Source organism: Felis catus, chromosome A1 (assembly GCF_018350175.1).
Source record: "Felis catus isolate Fca126 chromosome A1, F.catus_Fca126_mat1.0, whole genome shotgun sequence".
NCBI lineage: Eukaryota > Metazoa > Chordata > Mammalia > Carnivora > Felidae > Felis > Felis catus.
This window is the reverse complement of record NC_058368.1, coordinates 209,409,724-209,429,807: the sequence shown is the minus strand read 5'-3', so window position 1 is coordinate 209,429,807 and position 20,084 is coordinate 209,409,724. Positions and strand designations below refer to the sequence as shown.

The window sequence follows — 20,084 nt, the reverse complement described above, 5'->3', positions numbered from 1 at the left end:
GATACACAGTAGTCGATTTGAACCAAGAAAGCAAAACAGAAGCGCAGAGGAAGGAAAGGAAAACTCTGCTTTGAAACTTGGGACCCTCACAGCACAACCATGGTCCTTTTTCAAAACGGCAAATGTGCCTGGACACCCTCTCTGACAACTGGAAGAGCCAGGCACATAAGCCTCTTAGCAGCAAACACCTTGACGGATGCCAAGTTACACTGTATGGAAAGAACGATCAAGAATGATAAGAAAGTTCTAGGGTTAAGAACACCATTTACTATTTATAGTATGCAAAGTGCTTTCCATATCTTTTCAAAATACTTACTTATCTATCTACTTTAGAGAGTAAGAGAGCACGAGCAGGTAGGAGCAGAGAGAGTGGGAGACACAGAATCCGAAGCAGGCTCCAGGCTCTGAGCTGTCAGCACAGAGCCCGACACGGGAACCGAAACCCACACACTGTGAGATCATGACCTGAGCTAAAGTCGGACACTCAACCAACTGAGCCACCCAGGCACCCCTGTTTTTTATCTATCTATCTATCTATGCTTTTATTCATTTTTGAGACAGAGACAGAGCATGAGCATGGGTGGGGCAGAGAGAGAGGGAGACAAAGAATCCGAAGCAGGCTCCAGGCTCTGAGCTGTCAGCACAGAGCCCGACACGGGAACCCAAACCCACACACTGTGAGATCATGACCTGGGCCAAAATTGGACACTCGACTGACTGGGCCACCCAGGTGTCCCAAAATGCTTTCCTTATTATCTCAACACTTCTATAAGATAGGTTGTAAATAACATATTTGAGGGCACAAAGTGAGCCGCAGAGCTGGGTTATGAATACAGGCCCGCATGATTCCACAGGCTAGAACTCTGCCTTTGATGCTTCTTAGTTACTTATCACACAGCCTTTATATTGCTTTTGATGAAACTAAACATAAAACAAGCCAAAAAAAAAAAAAAAAAAAAAAAAAAAAAGGCAGGGCGATCACTAAGGGTAACAGTTTGCAATCAGAGCTGAAGATATTAGCCAGAAATTACACACTGCTTTACAAGACAGGTAACAACACAAAGACTCACCAGTATCTTCAGAACAACTCTTCTTTCACAAAATAAGCTATAATGAATTTTAAAATCCTGATGAGCTCTCCCTCCCTATCTGTGCAATGACTGCACTTGCCCCACGTGGGCCCAGGTGACATGGGTCACTGACTAGGATAGGACCTGGGATCAGTTATGCATGGGTTTCTCCCACTGCCCCACAATATTGGGGTGTCTAAGCCTCTGAATGCGGCCAAGGGAAATGGCTGGGTTCTGGGTGTGGAAGAGGCCGCATGTAGGCACGACCTGGAGAGAGAAGCCAGCTTGTTCACCAGCCCCTCAAGTTGCTTTGGTCTCTCACATTCTGGGGAAGCTAAGTGACAGGTGAGCTGGGGTAACAGCTGGTCATATACTGGTCTTCTCTGGTATAAATACAGCAATACCCACCCACTGGTATTCCCGGACAGGAGTTTATAAAAAGCTATTTTAGGCAGAAAAGCTAAATAGCCATTGTTTTCATTTATCCAAGTATTCAATTATTTCATTTGTTCAGTGTGAGAGTACGAGATAAAGAAGAGAGTGTTGCTACCCTCAAAAAATATAGTCAAGCATAGCACATGAGTTTACAAGCAACTACAACATGAGACGTGTTGCATGCACATGTGATTGAGGGGTCAGAGCACAAAAATAACCCAGTTACAATGGTAGCTAAAAGAGTTATCTCTAGGGGAGCGTGGGTGGCTCAGTTAAGCGTCCAACTCTCGATCTTGGCTCAGGTCAGGTCTCATGGTTCGTGAAACAGAGTCCCACATTGGGCTCCAAGCTGACTATGAGGAGCCTGCTTGGGATGCTAGCTCTCTGCCCCTCCCCCACGTCACACGGGCACATACACTCTCTCTCTCAAAATAAATACTTTTTTTTAAAAAGGTGTTTAAAGGGGCACCGGGGTGGCTCAGTCTGTTGACCCTCCGATTTTGACTTAGGTCATGATCTCAGTTTGTGAATTCGAGTCGCATGTCCGGCTCTGCACTGACAGCTCAGAGCTTGCTTCAGATTCTGTGTCTCCCTCTCTCTCTGCCCCTGCCCCACTCACACTCTCTCTCTCTCAAAAATAAACATTAAAAAAACATTTTTAAATAAAAAATAAAAAGTTTCTTGAAAAAAAAAGATTCTCTCTCCCCCTTTGCCCCTTCCCTGCTCACGGCTCACCCTGGCACATGCTCTCTCTCAAAAAAAAACAGGAAAAAAAAGGTCTAATATTCACAACCACCATGCAAGGTAAATGTCAGCCCCAATTTAAAACTGAAATTATGGATGTTAAAATTCATGACATTAGGTCAGAAGAACTAAAGAGTTAAGATAGGGATGGCTTCTGAGATGCAGAGGTGAGGCATTCAAGGTAAGGGAGAATTTCAACAAAAGAATGGGGCACCAAAGCACAGAAGGTGGTTGGAAAACAAGCTGGCACGCAGCACCAATTAAATGGGGAAAGAAGGCTAAGGAGGCCGAAGGGGAGGATGCGTCGAAGGCCAGGGACAAGCTCTGGACTGCTCTGTGTGGGGTGGGGTCACTGAGGGCTTCTGAGCCCAGAGCAGCAGGAGTACCTCTTCAAGGTCCAGCAAGGGCGGGTGAGCTGACCAGAGGCCAGCGCAGTGCAACAATACAGGCCTGACCTTGGACAGGTCCAAGACAGAGACACGTTTCCATATAATCCAAGATTTTTCCATTTGACATTAAGAAACCATGGGTTCGAGTTTAAGATCCTTGCCAACCTTGGGTATTTAATCTTGGCAAATGTATCAGGTATAAAATAAAAATTAAAAAAAGAAAACATGGTTACTATTTTGAAATTTTAGTTTAAAAAGAGCAGTTTTTTAAAGTTTATTTTATCTATTTAAAAAAAATTTTTTAATGTTTATTTCTGAGACAGGGGGAGACAGCACGAGTGGGGGAGGGGCAGAGAGAGGGAGACACAGAATCTGAAACAGGCTTCAGGCTCTGGGCTCTCAGCACAGAGCCCGATGCGGGGCTCCAACCCACGAACCGTGAGATCATGACCTGAGCCAAAGGCAGACACTTAACCGACTGAGCCCCCAGGCGCCCCTATTTATTTATTATTTCAAGAGAGGGAGAAAGAGCTCCATGTCAGCATGGAGCCCGACATGGGGCTCGATCTCACAAACGATGAGATCATGACTTGAGCCAAAATCAAGAGTCAGACACTTCACTGACTGAGCCACCCAGGCGCCCCAAAAAAGCAGAATTGTTTTTTATGTTTATTTTTTAGAGAGCATGAGTGGGGGAGTGAGAGGGAGAGGGACAGAGAGAGAGACAGACAGACAGAAGATCTGAAGCAGGCTCTGTGCTGACAGCAGAGAACCAGATGCGGGGCTCGAACTCATGAACTTGAGATCATGGCCTGAACCAAAGTCGGATGCTTAATTGACTGAGCCACCAAGGTGCCCCAAGCGTAGCATTTTCTTACCATAACTTGTTAATCAAGAGCAAGAGTTAACCAAACTATTAAGTTTTATTGAAAGGATTAGAATTTATGGAAATTTCAGTTTTCTAAACTGAGACAGCATAATGAAGCATACGTTCTAAGTATGTAGGCTCCAGACCCAGACGAGGTTTAAATCCCAGCTCTGCTACTTCCTAGCTGTCTGATCTGAGGCAGTTATTTCAATTTTCTCTGCCTGGGTTTTCTCATCTTTAAAATGGGAACATAATAAATAGTACCTGTCTCACAGGGTTGTAAATAAATCTGGCACATTGGTTTATTATACATTTGTAGCTGTGTGCATTTATACTACATATTAGCTATAATTATACATTTTTAATGTGTAATCATTTCACAAAATAAGTATGTTTTACTCTGGTAATCAAAGCCCAAAAATGGAAAAATTAACTGAAGGGAGGCTAGCAATAAATAACAGATATTATATCTTCAAACGTTCAAAGGGTAAAAACATGATATTTCGATATGAGCCTCTTAGTGTTCCTCTTCTGTGATATCCTGATATCTATCTAACCCATCCCGATATCTGTCAGAACTAGATTTGTAAAAATGCCTACATGTTTAGCCAGAGACACAAAAGAAACAAATTCCCAAATGAGTCATATCTAAAATACTGACTGATCAGATTCTATTATAAAAAAAGCCATGTGTTTAGTAAGATTCCTGGGGTCTTCCTATTTCAAAGCAATAGAACAAAATCCCAGCACAGATAAGTGTTTATCAATCCCTTGCATTCTACTGAAATAAGAATTGCTTTTCATGAAGATTTATAGCTTTTACTAATGAAAACCAACTTTGGAGACAAGGACCTATTCCTCCAAGGAATACAAAATTATACAAAATTTAAAATACCTTACCATGTGGCCAAGGACGGCCTTCAGGTTGTCCAAAAGCTTTTCCCTTTCGGGTACAACTTGGTCTGAATATATATCTGAATTTTCCAGGTTGATTTATTGGAATACTGTGACCATGTTGATATTCTCTAAAGTAGAAATTATATAATTATTATGTTCCTTAAATCCCAAATCACTATATTTCAAAAAGCCCAAATTCTAGCTCAGATTAATACATTCACCTGACATTGCTTATTCTGTACTTCAGTGATACATTTCGTGTTATAACAGTTCTCAACAAAATATTCTCCATGTCTCATACCTCAAGCTTCATTTTTTTTTCAAAGAAGTTATTTCTGCTTATCCGTTTGTCCATTTCAAATTGCTTATTGGCAGCTATTTATGTATTTAATACCCTGTTTTATTCAAGAAAATTTTTCAAGGGAGTCTCTGGTATTTTGAGTAGACCCCAAATCCTACACCACAAGTGACATGATTAGGCCTGGGTTTGTGCTGTAAGAGACAGCAGAGAAGAAGTGATAAGCTTTTGGGGACTGCTTCTGCAAGAATGGGGCCAAGTGGAGAAACAGGAGAGCAATTAGGAGGCAAATTACAGAAGGAAATATTAAAAATTACAGAAAAGAAGGAAATAACTGAATGGATATCAAAATTGTATTAGGTATGCTGAAGTGTTATTATATCTTAGAGATTTAATGCCATTTTTGTCTTTTTCCTTGGTGATTCTTTCTATAAGCTTATAAAGACCTCGTAATTATAGGACCATTTTTTTCTTTACTTGATTATCATTTTTCTGAGCAGGGTAGGTACAAATATACAGAACTTGGTTTACAAAAGCACTGAGTTTCTTCTTATAATGCCTGACATGACATAATCACGTTGAATGACTTGCCAAAGTTTGTCTTACCTTCTTGGAGAAAGAGAACATTGCTGTCTGGAAACGTGAGCAGTTCTGGGTCTGTTAAGCAATGGTTTCTGTGCAGTAGTTGGTAGTTGTACTGATTCAGATAACAATTCATTCATCAGACTGTACGCTTGTGAGATTCGACGATTATAGTGGTCAGAGAGTAGCAATCTTCAAACAAAGAATTAAACAATATTTAATAAAAGATTAATTTTCAGTTCATTCTTCTGGAGGGAACATGATGTTTGAGATCACCTAGCATTTGTGTTTTTCAAAGCTTTTCAAATGCAAATTCATATTTCAGATTTCTTAAAACCCTTAGGTAGTGTTAGTAAAGGTATCTGTATGGCCTTTTGGGTATTTTCAAAATGCACATATCTGGATTGGGAGAGGGAGAGAATGGCAGGAATGGAAGTCACAAAAATTCAATGGGATAAATAATATTTGAAAGCAGATTCCTGAAAAAGGCTAGTGGAGTCTAATTATTTTCCCTGGAGTTATCACCCATAATTTTCTGTTTATGGACAAACAGGGACTACTGCGAAAACTGGAATTCCTATGACACTGTCCAGGCCTCGGGTGAGCAAGTTAGAGAAAACACTCGTGCACCGCTAGCCAGCTCACCTGTCTTTTTCATCCTTCATCTTCGCTCTTAGCCTGATTTCTCTTGAAGTCATGTAAAACTGCATAACAAATACCCAGTTAGTTCATTATTGCTGAGTGCAAATAATTAAGCCATTATGATCCACGGAAAACATGAAAATTCCACTAATCAATTTTAATAGGAGGTTAAAACATATTTTTGCTATTTAGGAAACAGTGCAAAAACACTGTCCTATTTGATGAAGCTTCCTATCCCAGCACAGAATGTGAAAAATGTTAAAGCATCATGTAATCAAAATCTGGTGTAATACGTGGAATGCAAAATCTATTTTAGTAGCTAAATTAAAGTTCTCTCCTTTTGAGAAAATACATTATCTGCTGCATTTAAAATTGAAAACAAGAGCATTTTAAGGATGGAGACACATACTCTTCATGCTCAGTCTTGTGATTAATCTCACAAAGACCTTGCTTGATAAAGCAGAAAGGAGTCAGACCTTGAAAGCCATCATTTTGATGTTTTAAAATGTTTACCAGAAACCTACTGTAGTACGTTCACTGTGACTTGTAAGCTCTTCAAAACTTATGCATCATGAAGCAATTGGCAAATGTCAGCTACATACATCTTATTCCAGAACATTAAGAATTACTGTTGAGTTACTAATGAAGTCTAGTCCTTTTACAAACAATTGTGTATATAAAAATGTGTACATAGAGGTGGATTCACTCTCTGTAGGTCCTGCATGGAAGTAGTCAGTAACAAATTAAAGGTCTTATTAATTTCTGATATAAATTCAAATGACATTTTTAATTATATTAACCCCTCACTAATCCCATACCTTAACCTAAATAGAAGCTAAAAATAAAGAAATAGGTGTCTGCAGTCATGATGGAGAGGTCACAAAGTCTATGAACCAAGCAGTCCCAGTGCCCTCAGAGTTAATTTACTCTAAATTTGGGCACAATTCTAACTATCTTTGGTATTTACTTGATCCACAGAGAGGGTGATATCAGAACTCATCCCCATGGGGTGGAGGAACACACAAACACATGCGCTTTAAGATTCTAGTCATGGGGCATCTGGGTGGCTCAGTCAGTTAAACGTCCAACTCCTGGTTTCAGCTCAGGTTGTGATTTTGTGGTTTGTTGAGTTCCAAACTCCACATCGGGCTCTGTGCTGACAACATAAAGCCTGCTTGGGATTTTCTCTCTGCCCCTCCCCTGCTCATGCTGTCTCTAACTAAATACATAGATAGACAGACAGATAGATAGATAGATAGATAGATAGATAGATAGATAAATGCAAAAAAAAAAAAAAGATTCTAGTCATGTACCTCAGTAGCCCGAAGGTCATTACCAGGTCCCTAAAACTATCAACAGAAGAAATGTTATATATTAACATTGACATGACTTCTGCAGACATAAGTTAAGTAAATTATGCACTTCATATAGTTCACTTACTTTTGCACCATTTGGTGCTTAAATGTGACAGCCTTATCTGGAAAATATACTTTTATAGAACGTTATTTCCCTAATGATGCTGAAAAAATTAAGTACTATTATGATATTTCAGATTATAAAGTAAAATTGCTTTATTTCAACTTCTGAAGAAAACGGTGATGTCCACAGTCAAGGCTCAGTAAATAAATGTTGATAAAGGCTAGCTGAAACGCACACATACACGCACACAAATACACACACCACACCACTGTACCCTTGGTACGTGACTGGACCTTACACTTTATTTTTTGTAGATAACTTATGGATAGAAAATTGATTTTTATAACTTTGTTTTAAGTTTATTTGAGAGAGGGAGAGAGATCGAGCAGAGGACAGGCAGGCTCCACGCTGTCAGTGCAGAGCCCAACACAGGGCTCACAAACCGTGAGATCATGACCTGAGCCAAAATCAAGAGCTGGATGCTTAACAGACCAAGCTACCCAGGCACCCCAGAAGACTGATTTTTAAAATGGCTTTACTATACACACAGTCAGTTGTTCAACTGCTATTAACTCTCATTGAAAATTAAGGGAATAGCTCCAACTGGTCACCTAATCACTCAACATCTTCATTTGGCCAAATTAGCCACAGCCATAATTAACCTGGGGTAAAACAAAATATTTAAAATAGTTCAAGAGGACACAGTTTGTAGAATACCTTGCTACATTTTGTTAAGGTAATTTCTTAACATTTTCTGACTTAAGTAAAATGGTAACATTTCTGTTCTAATAATCCTTTCTGTCTGTTAATCCTTTCCTTGACTAATTTCCAGGGAAAAACTACACGTATTCTGTGGCAATTCCATTGCCCTTGATTTTACAAACTTACTGGATTGCTCCTGGGGCAGAAAGGATCATGTTCTTGCCCTCTCTTTTCCGCCAGCTCATTTAAGTATTCTGCCATTCTTTCCTTTCGTTTTCTTTTCATCCACATTTGAATTTCTCTTCTCTCCTTCTCAGGTCTTTGTGTTGGTCTACCAGAAGAATGCTGAATTCTGAGAAATTTCACAGTCAGGACATCACTTGATTTTAAATTTTTTATGGATACAAGTAGTATCACAACTAAATACTGTTTCTATGGAAAGACTTTTTAATGCTTACTTATTTATTTTTGAGAGAGAGACAGAGACAGAGAGCGAGTATGAGCAGGGGAGGGGCAGAGAGATAGAGGAGGAGGCTCTCCATTGTCAGCACAGAGCCCCATGTGGGACTCGAACTCAGAACCATGATATCATGACCTGAGCAGAAATCAAGAGTTGGACAATTAACCAACTGAGCCACCTAGGTGGCCCAAGATATTTTGTTTATTTTTAAGTGACCTCTACACCCAAAATGGGGCTTGAACTCATAACTCTCAGATCAAGAGTTGTATGTATGCATCACTGACTGAGCAAGCCAGGCACCCCTATTTGGAAAGATTTTGCCCATTCTCAAAAGTAGGATACATTAAGATCTCTATCAGTTTGCTCCATCCTGTTCCCTGAAATCCACTGAAAATGATCTCAGAGCTCACCAACAGCCTCTTCCTCCTGTGGACTTCTCTATAACATTTAATAAACTGGCTTTTATTTTCTGCTTTAAACTCTCTCTTACTTGGGCCATTTTATTTTAACTCTGAAAACACTGTGCAGCTTCCTATGCTGGCTCCTTTCTTCTCTGCTCACAACTTCAATTTAATGTCTTTAAAGGTTCTCTTTTGGGGGACACCTGGGTGGCTCAGTTGGTTGAGAGACCGACTCTTGATTTCGGCTCAGGTCATGATCCCAGGTCGTGGGATCGAACCCCCATCAGGGTTGATGCTAAGCGTGGAGCCTGCACAGGATTCATTCATTCATTCTCTCTCTCTCTCTCTCTCTCTCTCTCTCTCTCTCTCTCATTTCCTCCCTCCCTCTCGCTCTCTCCCTTTGCCCTTCTTCCCCACTCTTGCTCTCTCTAAAATAAAGAAAGAAAGAAAAATGATTAAACGTTCTGTTTTGGGCTTCTTCACCCATCATCTATTCCTGGATTATCTCAATCACTTCTAAAACTTATATACAGAGCTGACTTTAAAACAGCTGCCCTTATGAATCCAGCCTCAAACTCATGCCCATGCCATACTTCCCATGGGCTGGCCTGAGCTAATGACTGAGCACAGCAGGGATGTTATGACCGGCCCATTCCTGCAAGACACAGAACTCCTCTGGTGGGCAACTCTGGCTTGACACCTCACCACTGACCCAGCTGAAACTTTCCTGGAACAACACTGTACTCTGAGATTCTACTTACTCAACCCTCTCCCCTTCCCCCTCCCTCTCTCCTTCATAGGGTTGGATCACAGCTACAATGTGGTCTGATGCTTCCTCTGACTTCTGTGTTTTTCCCCCTTTCTCCTCACAGGCTTTCTCCCAATAAATGTCTTGCACATCTAATCTCACGTTGGCTTCTACTTCTCAGATGATACGAACCGACACAAGTAGTACTGACAGTGGTCCAAGAAACCAGGTGATGTGAGATAGGGGTATGGGGCAGACTCATCACCCAGCATGGGAGGAGAATGTCTTCCTAGATGGAAGGTGGGTCACAGGTACAAACGATGTGATTTATACTGAACACCTGCTTTTCCTTCTGGAAATCTGGATTCGGTATGTGCCAGGCAGAGGCTGCCTACCCAACCAGCCCCAAAGAAAATCTCTGGGAACTAAGTCTCTAAATGAGCTTCCTTGGTGGACATTGTATCACATGTGCAGTCACAGCCTGTTGCTGGAGGAATTAAGTGTGTCCTGTTGTGACTGCACCGGGAGAGGATACTTGCAAACTTGTGCCTGGTTTCCCTTGGAATTCACTGCATGTGCTTCTCTGAACCTAAGGTGAACTGAGCCCCTGCCCTTAAAGAGACAGCACAAGAAACAGCCCTGCAGGATACAGCATGGAAGCAGCAGTTTGAAAAATACCTGAGGCATAGGGGAGGGAGGTTTATTTACTAATCTCAGAGACTGTGCTGGAGGGGCAAAGATCTTTGGGAGAGTTCAAGAACAAAAGAGCTGGCACGCACCATCCATCCCCCACCCCCCCAGTCTAGACACAGGGAATCCTGTGGGAACTAGCACAACACTGACACTCCCTTTCTAACATGCTAACGGTGCACCCACCCCCATGTTTTCCTGTGGACCCTTACCCTCCAGCCAGGACTCGACTCCAGCTGTCCTCCAACGGCAAACCCACACAAATCATGATAACGGCACACGTCCTGCCCCAAAGCTGTCCTGTGGACTCACCCCCACTGATATGCTCTCGGTCACAGCCCATCCAAAACTGCCACAAGCCTGGCAATACAAGCAGCCCCAACAAGAGCCAACACCACAGTGACTCTTGCCCCAGGGAGAAGGAAAAATAACCACACGCAACACTCAGACTGTGGTACCAGCAGTGGATGTGGGGTAGACATCTCGGTTGACTGCAGGGCCCGCCCACATAAAAAGCTTCTCAGGGGGCAGGACAGGGAACGTGCCCTGCTGTTCGGTGCTACTGCATCTCTGGCAAACACCTGGGAGTGACTCAACTCAAGCCCAAGGCAGCCCCAGACTGGCCCACTTACAACACAGGAATCAAACCCTGTCCACAGCAGGCAAAGAGAGCCAATGTAGACAACAGACTGAAGGAAAAAGTGGCTCAGCCACAATAACAGGGCACATGTGACACACAGAGGAGATACCCTGAAGTGCCAGGTTCTGGTGAAGAGGGAACACTGCACTGCAGGGCAATACAGGACCACTTCTTCATAAGGCCACTACTTGCAAGAGCAGGAGACATAGATGACTTTCCTAACACACAGAAACAGTTACAGAGAGTTAGACAAAATGAGGAGACAGAGGAATATGTCCCAAATGAAAGAACAGGACAAAAACTGCAGAAAGAGGCCTAAGCAAAACAGACATAAGTAATATGTTTAATAGAGAACTTAAAGTAATGGTCATATAGTTACTCACTGAAAAAAGAGTGAAGGACACCAATGACACCCTTAACAAAGAGATAGAAAACATAAAAAGAACCAGAGATGAGAAATCAATAATTGAAATTAAAAATAAACTGGATGGAATGAATAGTAGACGAGATGAAGTAGAGAAATGGATCAGCAACCTGGAGGACAGAGTAATAGAAAGCAATCAAGCTGAACAGGTGAGAGAAAAAAAATAATACAAAATGAAACCAGTGTCAGGGTCTCAGCAACATCATCAAGTATAATAGCATTTTCATTATAGGGATCCCAGAAGGAGAAGACAGAGAAAAGGGGACCAAAATTTTATTTCAAGAAAATAATACCTGAAAACTTCCTGAATCTGGGGAGGGAAACAAATACAGATCCAGTAGGCACAGAGATAACCCAACAAAATCAACCAAGGAGGTCCACACCAAGACACAGAATAGTTAAAATGGCAAAAAATGACAGAGAATTTTAAAAGCAGCAAGAGATAAGAAAACAGTTACATACAAGGGAAACCTCATAAGGCAATCAGCTGATTTTTCAGCAGAAAATTTTCGGGTCAGAAAAGGAGTGTCATGATCTATTCAAAGTAGAAAAACTCTGCAGCCAAGAATACTTTATCCAGCAAGGCTATCATTAGCAATAGAAGGAGAGATAAAGAGCTTCCTAGGCAAAAGCTAAAAGAATTCATGACCACTAAAACTCCCCATAAGAAATGTCAAACGAGACTCTTTGAGTGGAAACAAACAAAAAAAATCATAAGTACAAGTAAGAAAAGCAGGCAACACAAAAGTAATAAAAATACATATATGTATAAAAATTATTCAAGGAACTCACAAAAAGAAGGATGTAAAGTATGACACAATGTACCTAAAATATTGGGGGTGGGGAGAAGGGTAAAGAATGGGTTCAAACTTAAGCAACCATCAACTTCATATAGACTGCTATATGAATAAGATGTTATATACAGACTAAGTGATAAGCACAAATCAAAAACCAGTAATACTTTTGTAAAAAACAAGGAGAAAGGAATCCAAGTATATCACTAAAGAAAGCTAGCACACCATGAGAAAAGAGAGCAAGAGAAGAAAGGAACAGAAAAGTACAAACACAACCATAAAACAATTAACAAAATGGCAATAAGTACATACCTATCAATAACTACTTGGTATGTAAATGGACTAAATGCTCCAATCAAAAAATATAGGGTGACAGAATGGATAAAAAGCAAGACCCATCTATATGAGACTATAAGAGACTCATTTCAGGCCTAAGCGGATTGAAAATGAAGGGATGGAGAAACATCTACCATGCAAATGGAAGTAAGAAAAAAGCTGGGGTAGCAATACTTATATTGGACAAAATAGACTTTAAAACAAAGATTATTGTAGCACCTGAGTGACTCAATCAGTTAAGCATCTGACTCCTGACTTCGGCTCAGGTCATGATCTCATGGTTAGCCCCGGTTTGGCTCTGTACTGACAGCATGGAGCCTGCTTGGAATTCTCTCTCTCTCTTTCTCTCTGCTCCTCTCCTTCTCACGTGCTGTCTCTCTTAAAATAAATAAATAAACATTTTTTAAAAAGACTGTAGGGGCATCTGGGTGGCTCAGTCAGTTAAGCATCTGACTTTGGCTCAGGTCATGATCTCGTGGTTTGTGGGTTCGAGCCCAGCGTCAGGCTCTGTGATGACAGCTCAGAGCCTGGAGCCTGCTTCAGATTCTGTGTCTCACCTCGCTCTGCCCCTCCCCAACTAGCACTCTGTCTCTGTGTCTCAAAAATGAATAAATGTTAAAAAAAAAAAAAGTACTGTAACAAGAGACAAAGAAGGTCACTACATAATCATAAAGGGAAGAATCCTTTTATAGGAAGAAGGGAAGGGAAGGAGATATAACAATTGTAAATATTTATGCATCCAACACAAAAGCACCCAAATACATAAAGCATCTAATAACAAACATAAAGGAAGTAATTGATACTAATACAATAATAGTAGGGGACTTTAGTGGATAGATCATCCAACCAGAAAATCAACAAAGAAACAGTGACTCTGAAAGACACACTGGACCCAGATGGATCTAACAGATATATTCAAAACATCCCATCCTAAAACAGAATACACATTCTTTTCAAGTACACATGGAACATTCTACAGGATATATCACATATTAGGCCACAAAAGAAGTCTTAAATTCAAAAAGATCAAAGTTATACCATGCATCTTTTCTGACCACAGTGTTATGAAACTAGAAATAAACTACAAGAAAAAATCTGGAAAGAGCATAAATACATAGAAGTTAAATAATATGCTTTCAAACAACAAATGAGTCAACCAAGAAATCAAAGAGGAAATTAAAAAATACATAGAGATATATGAAAATGAAAACACGATGGTGAAAAATCTTTGGGATACAGCAAAAGTTATTCCGAGATGAAAGTTTACAGCAATACAAGCCTATCTCAAAAAGCAAGAAAAATCTCAAATAAACAATTAACCTTAGGAGCTAGAAAAAGGAGAACAAACAAAACCCAAACCTAGTAGAAGAAAAGAAATAATAAAGATTGGAGTAGGGATAAATGAAATAGGAACTAAAAAACCAACAAAACAGATCAATGAAACCAGAAGCTGGTTCTTTGAAAATATCAACAAAATAGATAAGCCTTTAGCCAGACCCAACCAAAAAAAAAAAAAAAAAAAAAAAAAAAAAAAGAAAGAAAAAGAAAAGAAAAAACAGAAGACTCAAACAAAATCAGAAATGAAAGAGGAGAAATAACAAATAACAACCAATACCATAGAAATAGAAAGGATTGTAAGAGAATATAATAGACAATTATATGCCAACAAATTGGACAATCTAGAAGAAATGGGAAAAATTCTGAGAAACAACCTCCCAAAACTCAGGCAGGAACCACCAGAAAATTTGAACAGATTAATTACCAGCAATTAAATTGAATCAATAATCAAAAAACCTCCCAAAAAAAATGTCCAGGACCAGACGGCTTCACAGCTGAATTCAACCAAACATGTAGAGAAGAGTTAACATCTATGCTTCTCAAACTATTCCAAAAAATAGAAGAGGAAGGAAAGCTTCCAAATTAATTCTATGAGGCCAGCATTACCTTGATACCAAAACCAGACAAAGACACTACAAAAAAAGCAAACTATAGGCCAATTATCTCTGATGAACACAAATGAAAAAATCCTAAACAAAATATCAGCAAACCAAATCCAACAATACGTTAAAAATATCATTCACCAGGGGCGCCTGGGTGGCTCAATCGGTTGAGCGTCTGACTTCAGCTCAGGTCATGATCTCACAGTTCGTGAGTTCGAGCCCCGCGTCGGGCTCTGGGCTGATGGCTCAGAGCCTGGAGCCTGCTTCCGATTCTGTGTCTCCCTCTCTCTCTGCCCCTCCCCCATTCATGCTCTGTCTCTCTCTGTCTCAAAAATAAATAAACATTAAAAAAAATTAAAAAAAAAATATCATTCACCATGATTAAGTGGGACTTATTTCCAGTATGCAGTATGCAAGTGTGGTTCAATATTTGCAAATCAATCAACATGATACATCACATCAACATGAGAAAGGATAAAAACCGTATGATCATTTCAACAGATGCAGAAAAAAACATTTGACAAAGTACATCTATTCATGATATATACCTTCAACAAAGCAGGTAATTTAGAGGGAGCATACCTCAACATAATAAAGGTCATATATGAAAAACACACAGCTAACATCATACTGAATGGTAAAAAACTTGAGAGCTTTTCACCTAATATCAAGAGCAAGACAAGATGTCCACTCTCACCACTGTAATTCACTTCACAGTACTGGAAGTCCTAGCCACACAACCATACAAGAAAAAGGAATAAAAGGCATCCAGATTGGTAAGGAAGAAATAAAACTTTCACTATTAGGATCACGATGACCTGATCCTATACATAGAAAACCCTAAAGACTCCAACAAAAACTACTAAAACTGATCATTGAATTCACTAAGGTTGCAGGACACAAAATCAATATAAAGAAATTCACTGCATTTGTATACACTAATAATGAAGCAGCAGAAAGAAAAATTAAGAAAATAATCCCATTTACAATTGCACCAAAAATAATAAAATAACTGAGAATAAACCTAACTGAGGAGGTGAAAGATATGTACTCTGAAAGCCATAAAACACTGATGAAGGAAATTAAAGATGACAAAAACAAATGAAAAGATATTCCATGCTCATGGATTGGGAGAGCAAATACCATTAAAATGTCCCTATTACCCAAAGCAATCTATAGATTTAATGCGATCCCTATCAAAATACCAACAGCATTTTTCACAGACAGAACTAGAACAAATAACCCCACAATGTGTATGGAGAACAAAAGTGGAGGTATCACAATCCCAGATTTCAAGATATACTACCAACCTGCACTAAACTTGTTTTGCACAAGTACAAAAACAGACCCAAAGCACACGGGAACAGAATAGGGAGCCTGGAAATAAACACACTATTATATAGTCAATTAGTCTGCAACACAGAGGGAAAGAATATGCAATGGAAAAGACAGTCTCTTCAACAAATTGTGTTGGGAAAACTGGACAGCAACATGCAAAAGAATGAAACTGAACCACTTTCTTACACCATACAAAAAAATTAAACTCAAAATGGATTAAGGACCCAAATGTGAGACCTGAAACTACAAAAATCCTAGAGGAGAGCACAGGCCATAATTTCTCTGACATCAGCCATAGCAACATTTTTCTAGATATGTTTCCTGAGGCAAGGAAAACAAAAAGAAAAACAAACTATTAGGACTACATTGAAATACAAAGCTTCTGCACAACAAAGGAAACAATCAACGAAACTAAAAGATAACATACTGAATGGGAGAAGATATTTGCAAATGACATATCTGATAAAGGGTTAGTATCCAAAGTATGTAAAGAACTTACACAACTCAATACCAAATAAACCAAATATCCAATTAAAAAATGGGCAGAAGACATGAACAGACATTTCTCCAAAGAAACAGATGGCAAGCAGACACACGAAAAGATGCTCAACATCACTCATCATCAGGCAAGTACAAATCAAAACCACATTATGATATCACCTTACCCCTGTCAGAGTGGCTAAAATAAAAAAACACAGAAAATAACAAGTGTTGACAAGTATGTGGAGAAAAAGGAACCTTCATACACTGCTGGTAGGAATGCAAACTGGTGCAGCCACTGTGGAAAACAGTATGGAAGTTCTTCAAAAAATTAAAAATATAACTATCCTATGCTCCAATAATTCTACTACTAGGTATTTACCCAAAGAATACAAAAATTCAAAGGGATACATGCACCCCTATGTTTACTGCAGCATTATTTACAATAGCCAAATTAAGGAAGCAGCCCAAGTGTCCATCAATAGATGAATGGATAAAGAAATATCCACCAACAGATGAATGGATGTGTGTATATATACACACATACATACACACACATAGAGTAGAATATTACTCAGCCATAAAAAAAGAAGAAAATCTTGCCATTTACAACAATATGGATGGAGCTAGAGAGTATAATGCTAAGTGAAGTAAGTCAGAGAAAGACAAATACCCTATGTTTTCACTCATATGTGGAATTTCAGAAAAACAAATGAACAAAGAAAAAAAAAGAGACAAGCCAAAAAACAGACTCTCAACTATAAAACAAACTGATGGTTACCGGAGGGGAGGTGGGTGGGGGATGGGTGAAAAGAAGTGATGGGGATTAAGAGTACATTTGTCTCGATGAGCACTGAGTAATGTATAGAATTGCTGGATCACTGTATTGTATGTCCAAAACTAACACTCTCTGTTACTATAATGAAATTTTTAAAAACATCAAAATAAATAAATTAAAATATAATAATGACAACAAAAATAAAGTGATGAGACCTTGGGAAAACTCAGAGGACACAGATGTGCTGCTGTATTAAATACACAAGTCTGTCTACTGTTGGGAAAGGGAAGGAGTGGCACACAAACAGCACATTAAAATATGGCAAATTTTGCGGATACCTGTGTGGCTCAGTCAGCTGAGCCACCAACTCCTGATTTCAGCTCAGGTCATGATATCATGGTCTGTGGGTTTGAGCACCACATGGGGCTCTGCACTGGCAGCGTGGAGCCTGCTTCAGATTCTCTCTCGCCCTCTCCCTCTGACCCTCCCCCACTCATGCTTGCTTGCTCTCTCTCTCAAAAATAAACATTAAAAAAATTAAAAATAAAATATGACTAATTTTGAACCATATTCTTGAACCATAAACATTTTAAATGGGTTAAAAATGAATTATTCAATTATTACCTGGAGATAGTCTTAGCTTGTTGTTCTGTTAAACCGAGCTCTTCACTGGAAACTCCATCTTTTGTTATAAGGTCCTCAATAATGTCGGCAATATCAGTCAATCCAGTCATCTGGAGTGGGTCTACTGAAATACTTCATTTTCAAATGCAATTTGAGAAATATAAGTCAGTATCTATAACTTAATTACATTAATCAAAAATGAACATGTACAGTTTAAAAAATGAACATGTAGAACTATGCCTTCCAAGAGCATAAACAAACACCAAAATCATAAACCTAGAACTAATGTTCCTTCTACTTTCCAGTAATCCTCAGTGCAAAAGTCTAATCATTAATAATTGGTGACTTCTTAGGGGCTCTTAAAAAAGTGAACATAAGGCTCAGGAGATCAGTTCTACCCGTCCTGCCTGCTGAATATATAGGCAGTTAAAGAAATGTAGCAAATGCAGTCTATTATATTCTAATTCCTTATGCTAAAACAGTAAAGGATGTAATATAGTAAACCTCAGCTTCTTAAAACATTCCATTCTCAGTGAAAATTAATTATATTTCTAGAGTCCATGAAAAAATATGTAGTGTAGCAGCTCACATACACATGAACAACAAAGTTTTCCACTCAGTTTATGCCCAACTTCAAGTAAAATTGTGAATTAATTCTTAAGATATTTACCTCTCGAATAACTCATCACTGTTATTCACACCTAAAAAAAGAAACATGATTAATAAAAATTTTATGTCAGTTATCTTTTTACTTTCATCTCTTAATCCGATTTAGAAATTATATAACCAGAAATTGAAATATATTTAAACCTCCAAATAGGTTTAAAGATACATATGTGTAGTATTCTTATCCCCCTCTTGAATAAGCTATTTGGTAGTGAATACTCTCTGCATTTTCAGATTATTGCTTTTCTATCCAGAGTACTTGGAATAATATACTTTAGGAAGTACAGTCCTTTGCTTACTACACAGTTTAAAATACTGAAGTGCAATTTACTAAAACAAAAAACAAAAAAGCTCTGGTGATCTAAAAGTAATACATTTGGGAGAATATCTAATTTTTTAAGATGTTTTATTTTTGAGAGAGAGAGAGAGTGCAAGTGAGGAGGGGCGGTGGCGGGGGGACCAGAGGATCCCAATGCAGGGCTCAAACTCCTGAACCATGAGATCATAACTATAAATTTCTTTTCTGATTCCTTTAATCAAAGGGCAGAAAAGTGTTATATCCAAATAAATACCTTTTCATAGTAGTTACACAGGATGATTTGATCCTTAGTTCATTTTCAAACCAGTTTTGGAACTCTTCTATGAGACTGCCTTCATAATTTACTGAACACACAGATCAGCTTTATTCCTTGAAAATCACAGTTCCTTTATTTTTTTATTTTTTTCAACGTTTATTTTTGGGACAGAGAGAGACAGAGCATGAACGGGGGAGGGGCAGAGAGAGAGGGAGACACAGAATCGGAAACAGGCTCCAGGCTCTGAGCCATCAGCCCAGAGCCTGACGCGGGGCTCGAACTCACGGACCGCGAGATCGTGACCTGGCTGAAGTCGGACGCTTAACCGACTGCGCCACCCAGGCGCCCCTCCTTTTTTTTTTTTTTTTTTTTTTAATTCCAAACAGTGACTCTCAGCCTGATTATCTATCTCATTTCTCAGAAATGCCTCTGGAAATCTTGTAGCTATTTCCAAAACTTAAATCTGTTTTCAGTGAGTAAATTATTTGCCACCGTTAAGATCAATCACAAGAAGGGCACCTGGATGGCTCAGTCGTTAAGCATCCAACTCTTGATTTCAGCTTAGGTCATGATCTTGCAGTTTGTAGAGTTTGAGTCCTGCATCGGGCTCTCTGCTATAAGCACGGAGCCCATTTTGGATCCTCTGTTCTCCCCCCACCCACCCCGCCCCATTCCCTACTTGTGCTCTCTCTCTGGCAAATTTTTTTTAAAAACCCACAAGAATGTGCTAAGAAACAGAAGTCAATTTCAAAGGAGAAAATCTAAGCTGGTTTTGAGCATTAGAAGTAAGTGAGTGACTATCTATCCTTCTAAGATGCCAATTTTGGAAGAGAAAACACCCATTAGGGCATCTAAATTCTGTACTCTAAAAAATAATTTGGTTTCCTTTTTAATTTACATTAGATATTGAATACTAGAGGAAAACATTTTAATTATCCATCTTTATATGTGTTATGCCATTTACTGACATTTCTCCTTTCTTCTCTCACTTCCTAACTTAAGAAGCTATTACAATCCTGAATGAATCACCTCCCCAACCTGGTACTTTCCATCTCACTTTTCCTACTTTCTTTTCTTCTTCCTTTAAATATTAAAGATTTTGTCTTTATCCCCATCTTGAAATGATCTTTGACTTCATTTCTCT

General features: G+C 39.2%; 1 protein-coding gene across 16 annotated transcripts in view; it reads right to left on the bottom strand.

Moving 5' to 3' along the window:
• CPLANE1 (ciliogenesis and planar polarity effector 1) overlaps positions 1 to 20,084 on the bottom strand; it is a 141,081-nt gene that overhangs the window by 12,371 nt on the left and 108,626 nt on the right. For 15 of the 16 annotated variants that reach the window (XM_045038015.1, XM_045038042.1, XM_045038051.1 and 12 more), the window contains 6 exons: positions 18,370 to 18,400; positions 17,700 to 17,831; positions 8,233 to 8,398; positions 5,929 to 5,987; positions 5,308 to 5,475; positions 4,407 to 4,531 (listed from right to left, as the gene is read on the bottom strand). In XM_045038015.1, coding sequence (XP_044893950.1) covers positions 4,407 to 4,531; positions 5,308 to 5,475; positions 5,929 to 5,987; positions 8,233 to 8,398; positions 17,700 to 17,831; positions 18,370 to 18,400 — 681 coding nt within the window. Of the gene's footprint in view, positions 1 to 4,406; positions 4,532 to 5,307; positions 5,476 to 5,928; positions 5,988 to 8,232; positions 8,399 to 17,699; positions 17,832 to 18,369; positions 18,401 to 20,084 lie in introns of those variants that run through there. The other variant, XM_045038063.1, reaches the window with a different exon arrangement.